Source organism: Gymnoscopelus braueri, assembly GCF_963280865.1.
Source record: "Gymnoscopelus braueri genome assembly, chromosome: 8".
Taxonomy (NCBI): domain Eukaryota; kingdom Metazoa; phylum Chordata; class Actinopteri; order Myctophiformes; family Myctophidae; genus Gymnoscopelus; species Gymnoscopelus braueri.
The window spans coordinates 18,342,083-18,354,405 of record NC_137609.1 but is presented as its reverse complement, the minus strand read 5'-3'; the positions used below and the strand labels follow the sequence as shown (position 1 = coordinate 18,354,405).

At 37.9% G+C, this 12,323-nt stretch overlaps 1 protein-coding gene across 9 annotated transcripts in view; it reads right to left on the bottom strand.

Annotated features, from left to right (window-relative positions):
* Positions 1-2,675: 2,675 nt before the first annotated feature.
* Positions 2,676-12,323, bottom strand: part of dlg2 (discs, large homolog 2) — a 204,717-nt gene continuing 195,069 nt past the window's right edge. For 7 of the 9 annotated variants that reach the window (XM_080435020.1, XM_080435021.1, XM_080435024.1 and 4 more), the window contains 6 exons: positions 8,759-8,809; positions 8,085-8,186; positions 6,535-6,707; positions 6,320-6,429; positions 6,134-6,225; positions 2,676-4,464 (listed from right to left, as the gene is read on the bottom strand). In XM_080435020.1, the coding sequence (XP_080291146.1) occupies positions 4,358-4,464; positions 6,134-6,225; positions 6,320-6,429; positions 6,535-6,707; positions 8,085-8,186; positions 8,759-8,809 (635 nt within the window). In that variant the 3' untranslated portion in view covers positions 2,676-4,357. Of the gene's footprint in view, positions 4,465-6,133; positions 6,226-6,319; positions 6,430-6,534; positions 6,708-8,084; positions 8,187-8,758; positions 8,810-12,323 lie in introns of those variants that run through there. The other 2 variants (XR_013933583.1, XR_013933584.1) reach the window with 2 other exon arrangements.

Sequence of the window (12,323 nt, the reverse complement as noted above, 5' to 3'; positions counted from 1 at the left end):
GTATACTCCTCAGATACAAAAAGAAAAAAAAGGTAATGTAACTTATTATTCTACTAAAAGTTTTGTGGTCCACACTAACTCTGTCCTCACAGTTTTTACTGGTTCATTTTGTAATGAGGCATTTTCTGTGATGAAGATTTTTTTTCCAAGAAGGGACAGATATTTATTTTGCCATTACCTGTGTAACCATGCTGTGCCTACTTCCTCTAAAATATACAACGATGAATAAGTGCACTTCTGGGACGTCTGATTAAAACCACACCTGCCATCGATGTAGGCTAACTGCTAGACCAGTTAACATTATTGGGTGAAGGAGCATGCTTTCTAAATCAACAGCAAGAATCATAGATTACACACTGATCAGAGAGTTGAAGGGAATCAAACAGCACTGCGTTACACAAAATGGGTTGTTGCTACAGTACCACACTTGAAGATGACTTTATTAGCCATTCCAAGTGCTCTTTAGTACAGAACCTTTACATTTACACAGCCAGGTACTATATTATATGCCTTTCAAACAAGGCAAGAAATTGGTGAGTAAAAACTCATGTTAAATATATTGTGTATATATTGTATACGACTGACTAAGCAAAGCTGCGTGAGAAATCGACTCTTCCTCGGGTGTCAGATGTTAGAACCCTTTCAGTTTTCTCAATACCGTCCAGTGACACTCAATATGAAGATCCTATCTAGCCCAGTGGTTCTCAACCTTTTCTGGATCAGGGCCCGCTTGAAAATCTTGAAAGCATTCGTGACCCACCCATCTGACCACTTTACATCGGCTATATTTTCAGAGCATGTTTATTTTAATGATCAATTAATGATCAATCAATTGATCTATTGCAGTGGTTCTCAAACTTTTTCATGTCAACGACCCCCAAAATGATATGTATTTGGCCGCGGACCCCCATCTAAAAATATGTTGTTCCAGGGACCCCCTGAAGCAAAGATTTGAGTTACAAATGTTCGCTTAATAAATATATATATTCAAAGATTTGCACACATTTTCAAGATCTTTCAAAAATAGCAGATCTACAAGCTCATAGCGCGGCACTCGGTGCCGCGCTATGAGCTTGTATATCTGCTATTTTTGAATAGCCAAAGTATAAAAGGTCATAATTATTCTGATGCTATATTTACACATTTTGCTGGGGACCCCCTGGAACCCCCTCAAGTACCCCTGGGGGTCCCCGGACCCCTACTTTGAGAACCAATGATCTATTGGAACTAACACAGTATTCCTATTAATTGGTATTTAAAGGATTAAAAAAAAATGTCATTTTTCTTTACACATATTCTTTTTATATAAATGGTATATCATCATTACAATCTTAAGTGTTTTGCCAATTATTTGGGGGCCCACTTGCAATACACTCGTCGTGGCTACCAGTGGTCCCCGGCCCACAGGTTGAGAATCACTGATCTAGACCCCCCAATTCCACGTGTTGAATTCAGGACAATGTTGGTCGTCTGTTAGGAAATGTCAAGACTGTCCAGCAAAATCCTATAGCGTTAGTTACCCTTACCAGTCATTTTTACACTTTCAGTTTTCAAAATAGGAACAAACACACCAATCAATAAATGGCCTTTGCACAGATCTGAGTGTGAAGCCTGATTTATACTTATTTGCATGCCGGTGTCTCACACCGAAAAGAACAGATCTACAAGCTCACAACGCGTCGTATTGCGAGCTTGTAGATTGGCTATTTTCGGTGCGAGACACGATGTGCAACGTGGATGAGGCTTTAGAATGCTCTTCTAAACTCAAAGGTACTTAGAGTTAATTAACACTTAGATTTTACTGCATAAGGGTGCTTTCATGATCCAGAACTCAGTTAAGCTAAATGGACAAAGAGATATCACAAAAGCAAGGCCCTTTTAAAACCATGCCAACTTATAGTCAACCATGCCTTCATTTCTTCTCATTTGGACAATTAATGTCTCTGTTCTTGTCGCAAGCCCTATTCGGATGGAACTAGTTCTATGGGGTGGTGGTGGGGTAAGGTCATAATTATTACCAATCCAATTCGGCCATGTTAGTAATTTTTACAGACTGTTCGCTACAGCACTTGTAGAGATTCTGGCATATTTTACCTAGATGCCCTGCAAAAAATAACCCCAGGTTATAGCAGTCCTGTGCTAATGTATTTCTTGCTTTCCTGTGGTATTTCATTAAGCCTGATCTCTGTAATTTTACAGAGATTATCCCTTATAATTGGTCAATAACCTTACAGATGTCCTGTTATAACACTTATTTTATAGGATGTCTTGGAATCGAACCCTGTTCAAATAGGATTTAATTAAACGTTTCATTCCTGTCAACAGTTTGCACATACTGTAATGGACAAGACCTTTAATCACTTATGCCCTATTTCATACTTTCAAGTGCAGCCTGAGACTCTTGACCAGGACAATACTGGTTATTCTAGACCAGTGGTTCTAAATTAGTTATTTGTTTATTTCAAGGACCCCAATAACTCTCAGAGTTACAGACCTGCAAGGGTCTATTTGGAAACCCCACAAGGAACCCTGATGGTCCCTCGACCCCACTTTGAGAACCACCTTTCTAGACTGCAATTTAAATGGTGACCAGGCCTTTTCCATGCAGTAAAACCTAATAGAATACTGTAGCTATGCCCAATTGAGTTATTTTTCATGTTTTAATATATTTTGTATATCTGATATCAGTGTGTAATTATTATGTTACTATTTTGTTGTACATTTTTAATACACAATTATCATTATTGTCAACCACAGAAGAAAAAGTGAGGAAATATACTAATTGATTGAGTCGACAAGAGTTTTAGTTTTAAAATGAAATAATATTCCCATCCGTTCCAATACTATCAAACATTTCAACACCATGACACACATTATCAAATAGAATAGGCTCTGTGAATTATCTTTTAATCAAAGTTAAATATATATAGTTTTTTGATAATAAATTCTTCTGTGCTTTTGTGCCCTCTAGCAATATAAGTAGCAAAATATAGTGTTATATTTCGGTTACCTATAGAAGCCGTTTCCCCTTTACTTACTTTAGTGTGGTGAAAGCAGTGTAACGAGAAAAAATCTTCTCTTGAATAAACAAACTCCATTACGGAAACGATTACAACTAACTGGAAATTTTATATCAAATACAACATTTTCAAACCTGGACACTTCTCAATGTCAACAAAGGAATAAATAAATAATTGAATGGGTAAACCAATGAAGAAACAAACAATGAAGAAGCATATCAATGGTGAGTGCATAGATGTGAAATTCAAATGAAGGTTCGGCTACTATATGAGGTGAGCTCCTGATCATAGTCACTGATCTGTGTGTGCGTGTGTGTGTGTGTGTGTGTGTGTGTGTGTGTGTGTGTGTGTGTGTGTGTGTGTGTGTGTGTGTGTGTGTGTGTGTGTGTGTGTGTGCCGCGCAAGTGTGCGTGCATACTTGTCTTACTATACTTGTGAGGGCTGATAAATATAGCAGAATGTGAGACAGTGGGAGGTCCTCACAAAAGAAATGGTTGTTTTCTGGTTAAAAAAAGAGGCTTACAATTAGGAAAAGATTCAGGTTGGGTTGAGGGTTAGCATTAGGAATTTAGAGGTTAGGTTTAGGTTTAGGTTGGGGTTGAAGTTAAACCTGATTTATACTTAGTTGCGGTGACGTGCACGGACAACAGCTGATCCACAAGCTCACACCGTGTTGCACTGCAGCGTTGTTGTGAGCTTGTAGATCAGCTATTTTAGGCTTTCAGGTTAGAAATGCTAAAAATGCTCCGAAAATGTCATGCTCACAAGTACAGTAATACAAACGCGCGCGTGTGTGTGTGTATTGTAAGTCGCTCTGGATAAAGAGCATTTGCTAAATGCCTAAATTGTAAATTGTGTGTGTCTGGAGTTTTTTTTAGGGGATTTTGCGCACAAATTAAAGTTCTTCCTGTGTTGATGTGGAGAAGACATTTCTACTGTATATGCCACCTCTTGTTTCCTATGTGAAATGCCACACAGTGTCAATGTGGACACGTACCCCGTATTTATTTAATTGCTTTTTTCTTTTCTTTTCTTTTTTTGCAAATAAAAAAACAACAAATATACAAATGTTTAAATTTTTCAAGACCTAAAATGTTCTAACACTTTGTGGTATACATTCAGGAACATTCATGTTGTGAAAAAAAGACAAAAGAAAAAAAGAAAGAAAGAAAAGAAAAGAAAATATTTCTTTTTTTCCAAACCCCTCCCCCCAAGGAAAAAAACAAAACAATATCCACAATATTTTTTTATGAAGACTATTCATCGCCATACAGTTATCATATGTTACAAATTATTACTAGTATCTAGCAGTCCAAAGTCCCTGCCACGGTGATGAGTTATAGTTTCTCCTTTGAAGGAATCCAGATATATGGTCCTGAATGTTCCTCTATGACCATTTTGCAGTGGTTATAAATGTCCTCTAAGGTCTCTCCTTGAACCAGGGCTGCAAGGACAAGCGCAACCATTTTGACACAAGATGCAACTCCAGATTGTAACATATTATGCATGCATAATGGCTTTCTACTCGTGAACATTCACAGTTGTCAATGGTCAAATATTCTCTCTCACCATCTTTCTAATTGTCTTTCTATTACAGGAAGTGAAAATTCCAGATATTGACTCACATTTCGTATTTTATGTGTATTGTAAGTTGGCTAGATGGTTGCTGTCTCCTCAGACATCACTTACTGTATGGCAATAATGAGCTAGTCTTATGCAGACTATTTGGAAAGCTAGGGTTCTCCTTTTAACCACTTCATTTACCAAGAAGTCCAACACATTAATGCCAAAATAATGCATGCGGAACATGCTTTAATTCTATATGGAGAACATTATAACATAGAATAGGGGCGAGGGGGTTAGATTCAATGAATGTCTGTTAAGCCTAAAATACACAAAATATAGCCTGGTAAAACATCCCAGTTGCATTAATTCACAAGAGCCAATCAGCATCTGTCAATCACAGGGTCCTGAGTGCAGACGCTGATTGGCTCTTCCGCTTTTTGGTTTCTACAAAACGCCCACCCAGCGCTTGGGGCCAGACCGGTCTGCAGAAAACACATGATAATGTGAATTTCAAGCGACTGGGATGGTTTACCAGGCTACACAAAACAGACAGTCGGCTGAAAACAGCAGGGGTTCCGAGAGTTGGGGCTAGTCTGCTTTATTTCTGTGCTGAAAAGGCCGTAGATGAACCTCACAGAAGAGGTCTGGGGTTGATTCGAGAAATGTACCACTTAAACCCCAGTATCCCTATTCTGGGTAAAAACCTTCGCAGAAATGAGCAGATCTACAGTACAATGCATCACAGCGCTTGTAGATCGGCAGTTTTCAGCAAAGATACTTAAGTGTAGCGCAAAAACTGAAAACTCTGTAGTATAGAGCCCTGAGGGACTCCGGTCAACCAAGTAAGTGGTTAATTGTCGCTTGGCCATCGCCTATAGTCAATATCTTTGAGCTTATAAGTGTGTAGTTGAGTAGGAGAAAGGGGTCACTGTATGAGGGCAATCTCTGTCATTTTAGATTTCCGCGCTATGAGCTTGTATAACCGGCATTTTGGAAAAAATGTGAAGATTTGTGCAAATCTTTGAATATATATTTTGTAATGCGAACATTTGTAAAATATTTTGTTCCAGGGACCCCCCAGAAGCAAAGATTTGAGTTACAAATGTTTGCTTTAAAAATATATATATATTGAAAGATTTGCAAAAAAAATGCACTAATGCACTAATGCACTAATGCACTTTTTCATAGCTTGTATATCTGCTATTTTTGAATAGCCAAAGAAATCTAAAATAGACAGAGATGCGTTCCCGGATTGAATGGGTTAAGAAAATGAAGATCGACTGGTATCTGTAATATATCATTTTGCAGAATGACAGCAAGTGTGACAAAAAAAGTTTGTCTTAACAATAAAATAATGCAAATGAGGACGTGACCCATTGATCTAGTGTGGGGGTGCCGTAGGAGAGTTCAAAAAAATATTTATAAGCGATCATTGGCAACGCTGTGCCTTGTGACCATGTGCCCCTGTGGAACCCGCTGTTGTCGTCCGACGGTCGGCCTGGCCTATAGATGGCTACTAACGAATCTCTCATATTTTAATATCATACCTGTGAAGTATTCACCAAACTCTTGCTCCAGCTTCATTGCCCTGTCAAACGTCTTCTTGGCTTGCTCCTCTGTCAGTCGCTTATTCATCTCCCTGTTGGACGAAAGTGACAGTAAAAAAACAAAACAAAAAAAAACGTTCGCCTACTTTGAATTGAAACGAGACAAAGCATGCGTTTACCACTCACATTAATGAGTCAATTGATCGAGGCTTAATGAAAATGGCGATGGGGTAGAGTTGTGCTACTTGTAGTCGTTTGATGGCGTTTCCAGACACATCCAGTATACAGTGTTTACCCTGAGAAAAAGGGAGAAAGGGTTTTTAAAAGATGATTCCTCAGCTTCTAAACACGCAGTTTAGCTCTTGATGATACGGTATTAATTGCCAGTTAATGAGCCTCACCCTCTCAGCCACATATTTCACCGACATGACGCTAGTTCCATAGAGATTATCGTTATATTGACCCGCCTCTATGAACTTGTGCTCTTGAATGTCCTTCTCCATCTGCTCTCTGGACATTACAAAGTGGTAGTCGCGGCCGTCAACCTCGTAGTCCCGCCTTGGTCGAGTGGTATCTATGAGAGGGAGAGAGAGAAGCCTACGTTTTCATCTTATTTTTTATTTTTTTACTCGAACAGTGTCTGAACAAGAGCAAGAGGCACCTCCTACAATCAATTAACTGTTCACACAGAACAACACCCTCTGAAGCAGTGGTTCTCAAAGAGGGGTCCAGGGACCCTCAGGGTTCCTTGAGAGGGTTCTAAATTTATCCTTACAGGTCTGTAACTCTTGCTATAACTCTCAGAGGGTCCTTGATATTAAAAAAGTTTGAGAACCACTGCTCTGAAGCTTTATTTGTAATCCATAGTATGACAGTGTCGCTTGCCAGCAAGAAATGATCTAGCTAACAAGCTAACAATTAACAAGCTAACAACTATCAGTAGTTTGTTAGTTGTTAGCTTGAAGATCGGCAAGAAGATCAGCATACTACATATAAATAAGTATACGTATAAATTAAGCTTAAGAATCAATGAAACACACACACACACATCCCCATTAAAATATAACCAATGATATTGTTTGTCCACTATTTATGGTAATATGTGCTAATCAGTCAAGGGGGAAATTGAACGTAAAGGACACATTTTCTAATTAAAAAGGAGAAAAGAAGGAGAAAGAAACAAAAGAAAGCTCAACTACAATGAGTGACTCTCTTACCTTGTGACCCTGAATTGTTAGCAGCTTTATATGGTTCAAAATGTAAATTAGAATAAAAAAAAGAGATGGGTAAATTAAAACATGCAAAGGAAAAGCACATTCTACAATGCAAACAAAGAGGACTGGAGGCTGTTCTGTTTCTGAAAAGGTTAATAAAAAGTGCAGTCACACAACTAGCCTACAATGTGCAACATACATACTGCGTACAAATAACGAAGGCATGCACGTGTACACATGCACCTGTGCGTGCACACGCACACACACAAATACACATACAACTGTAAAACTCAAATGTGGATACCAAAAATATGACAAATTACCTAAAATTGTAATCAGTAATTAAACTTGCCAAAACCATGGCAATTTAATCTGAGATTCTTTCCCACACACAGCATGCATTTCCCCTGACAAACAGTCCAGGTAATTCTGAGCAATTGATAACACTTTAACAAAGAAAGTACAGTTGACAGTAGAACATGTTTTCAATTGACTTGAGGACCTAGTACAGGAAACTTATGTTTTGTGTTCAGTACTGTTCTGCTTTACACAAACAAATGTTTATGAGCTGAAAAAAAATTCAAACAAACAAAACAGCCAAATTGTCATGGTACCTTTTTGCATTAGTCATTAGTATAACCCCACCATGACGGATTGAAAGGACTTCATCTGACATTTGCTGTCACAGAGAAAATGATTTCCATTTCAATGCTGTCAGTACGTTCCAGGGTACTTACGTGGCACGCAGGAACCAAACTTGTCAGGAAACTCTGATATCAGATCATCGTTGATTCGATCCTTCATTGGTCCAAGGATTATGACGGGTCTAGCATAATTAACTGGAATGGAATTAAATAAGATTTACTGGAATTGTTGAAAGTTAAAATATTATATATATTAAATTATATTAAAATATAAGTACATTTAATCAAGTACTGTACTTCGGTTACATTTTTTGGTATTTTTACTTTACTGGAGTACTTCCAATTTGACTTCTGCTTCACTACATCTCAAAGGAAAATATTGTACTTTTTACTACTTTGTAGATTTTGATTATTATTACAAAACCACTTCAGACATATATACGTATGTACGATAGATCTACAAGTTCACAACGCGTCACGACTCGTTGTGAGCTTGAAGATTTGCTATTTTCAAAGGATTTTTTAATCCATTTTATACATTTGAAAACTTCTGCATAATGAGTACTTTTACTTTTGGTACTTTAAGTACATTTTGATGCTAAATACCTTTGTACTTTTACACAAGTACATTTTGAATACCGAACAAAGTACAGTATTTCTACAATAGGGTATTGATACTTTTACTTAAGTAAGAACATTTGAGTACTTCCATCACTGCATCTCAATACATTTGATCAGATGTGCTCATGATGAGTGTGACTACTTACTCTCTTGTCGCATCACAGGTTCATATGACAGTATGACATCGTCTTGACTCCCTGGTAAGATACACAGCATGTATACTTTTATTAGGTAACGCCCAGTAGTTGACAGTTGACTATATAACAACATCATGCTGTTGTTGTTTCTTTATTTTACCCAAGAGGGACACATGCATTGTAAATAATGTCATACTGGATTTGTAGATCAATTTGTTTGTCATTTTGTTATGTGGTCGTGAATACTAACAATAAATGAGTATTTCCAATGATATGGCCCATAAAGAGAGTAATGTAAAATGTGTATATAATGATAAGAGGACACGACTTGTCTTTTCAGCTTGAGAGTTGTCTCAAACAGAGAGCATGGTTTGGTTGTTTGGTAAGTTTTCGGGTGGAAACCTCATATGTCCAAAACTGTGACTTTTCACGATTCAAATTCAAAAATAGCAAAAGTAGCAGATCTACAAGCTCAAAATGCGTCGCTTCGCGCCGCGTTTCAAGCTTGCGGATCTGCTACTTTTGCTACTTTTTTTGTGACACTGTAGTATGATCAATTAGGGCGCTAATTTACGGAAAAAACACGAGAAGTTAGAATATGGAGTTAAGAGGTTTCTGCCCGACAGCAACGATATATAAATACATGGTGTAAGTTAGACACAACTCAGGGATATGTGAAATGTATTACATTTCAGGCTGAACTTTAAGGCATTAGGATGAGTCCAACTTTGACTTGCAATGGAAAGACCAAAATACGTAATATGTAATTTTTATTTTTATGTTGCTCTTTACAACAAGTGGTCCCCTTTATACATTGGTGCTGGGAATATACTGTACGTACTATATGTACTGTAGAACCTGAATATCAACACATTGTTTTATAATATAAATCAATAAATAGTTCTTGACAGTTTTGATTTAATTTAAACAGATCTACATACTTTCTAGAGTTCAGAACGTCTTCTAATATGCAATCTAAGTGAATAACTGCAGAGCCATGTTAACAGACTGATACACTGTCATACACTATGCTGTAGCTCTAAAGAAAGACGACTGATGTAATAAATCAGTTACAGTATCATGTGTGCCTTATCATCTATAGGAATGGTGTGAACTAAGCATTGAATGTAGAGCAGTGGTTTTCTATATAGTGCCCAAGGCACACGGCAAGTCAAAATCTCAAGACACACCTGTATTCATGGTGAAAACAGACAATCTACAAGCTCACGACAACACGTCACATGACAATGCATTGTGAGCTTGTACATCTGCTTCTTTTACTAGTACTGACATAGTAAACAAAATAATAATAATTCATAACCTTTTGTATAGTTGTATATACTAATAATAATGTGTGGTTGTCACAAATTCCTAAGACACACCTGGACTTGTCTCACAGCACACCAGTGTGCGTCAGCACACCGTTTGGGAACCACTGACGTAATGAACTAAAACACCGTGATTAGGTCAGGAATGGATTGCAGGGCTGTCCAAATCTCTGTGATTATACAACAGTTATAAATACTGTATCATCAGCAACAATGTGGCCAACCATAGGACACATTAGGCCTACTGCTGGCTACTGAGTTTTTCTAAAGATGGAGATGGTAAGGTTTACACAAATAAACTTTGCCCCAAATTATGATTTCTTAATCATGATTACGATTAAATGCAGCATCCTGAATGTCTGGCCAGAGTGCTAGTGAAACTATAAATCTTGTGATCTCTTGTATGGGGAATCTTTTAGGTATTAGGTATTAGCACTGCAGTTAAGTAACTAAGTAACCAAGTAACCAAGTAACCAAGTAACCAAGTAACTAAGTAAATAAGTAAATACCTAAATATATAAATAAATAACTATATAAATAAAATCTAACAATTGTGGTTGGCACTACCTATTGGCTTTAATGTTAGACAGAAAAGTTAACAATGCTAACATATTTTAGGGTGCTGAAAATAACTAAATGTAAGAACCTGAATGTAAGATACATCAAGACGAGGGATCAATTAATATTTCTCCATGAAATTCTGGAAATTGTTCAAATTTAAAAGAAATAGCACCCTGTCCATGTCCTTATGATTTCAATCTATAGGGGCAACATGCGTCACAATTAATTGATTATATTTATTATGTATTATTAAATAATCCAATACAACAGAGGAAGGACAATGTGTACCAAATAGTTCATGCAAAGCACAATTCGCGCAGATATCAGAATTATGATCTGTAAGGATGCAATTGCAGATATATGGTGACATCAGCTTAAGGCCAACTAAATAAGACAAGAGGATAGTTCTATCTGTGTGCATCATGCAACCATGCTTCACTCAACATCATCATTGACCATATTCACATGGTGGCCATTTTGCTCTTACATCATACGTGAAAATGGTCACCGTATAAATATGATCAGTTGGAAATGTAGGGCCATTTGGGGGTGAATGGTACAAAAAGTATTTAGCATGCCACCCTTGATTCAGAAGCTACACAAGTGAATAATAGGCATTTACTCTAATCACAGGGAACATAATTCTGCAAGCTCTAATGTTTGGCTACAAAGTTTAGATAATGTGTTAACTGTGAATGTTAGGTTTGTATGCAGTTAGTTGCTCAGATAATTCAGTTAGCCTTCGTCACTAGTTCAAGAAAACATACAAACTGTGTTGGCATACAACAGGTTGGCATACGGCTGATAATTTGGTGCAAATATACAGTATAGTGCAGCATGCACACTACAGAGCAAGTCTCCAACAAAGACTTACTATATCTGGAACAACTTCCTTTTATTTATAATGTGCAACAAATCACAGCCTTGTGTGGTTTAGATATCATACATGTTCAAATGTTCAATTTAATTAATCATTCAGTCATAATTAGGTGGCAAGATTTCCAGCATGAGGTTGATGTCACCCTCCCAAAAGAGTTTGATGAACCATGTCACCCCAAGTGTCAACAGAGAAAGGTTTAGACACAGCAAACCAAAAGAAACAAGACAAACCCACCAGACACAGCATGCAACAATGCTGATATTCAAAAATATAAACTAAACTGAGAAATATTTTCAAAAGGAGATTATAATAAGGTTATGGGGGAATATAAAGTAAAGATGAGGGACCACTCCTGGGTCAACTTACTGAATGCCTTTGTCCCATACCCATCATCACCCATCCCCAGGATGTCCTAAGCGGGCGTCCAAAGAGAGCCACAATGAAGGAGAGAGAGGAAGAGGCACAGCCGCAAATGAGGAAGAGGTGAGAGACATTGAAAGGAAGGAGCTGTCGGAGTACTCAGCGAGCCCGCGGGCAAGGTCAGAGACCATCTGTCTCTGCCCTGACATTAAACAGCCACCAGAGGGTGCCAAACACTGCAGCTGGACAAGTAGGGCAGTCCCACACTGTCCAATTTCACAGTGTGGATTGTGTGTGTTGTTGGTTTTTTGGACCGAATCGAGCCGAAGGGGAAATTCAATGCCAAAACCACTGTTTTGGGACTGCATTTACTTTCCTCCTGCATTTCCTCCTGTTGGTGACCGAGAAGCATTCGAGACATGCAGGCTGATTCCCAACCGTAGTC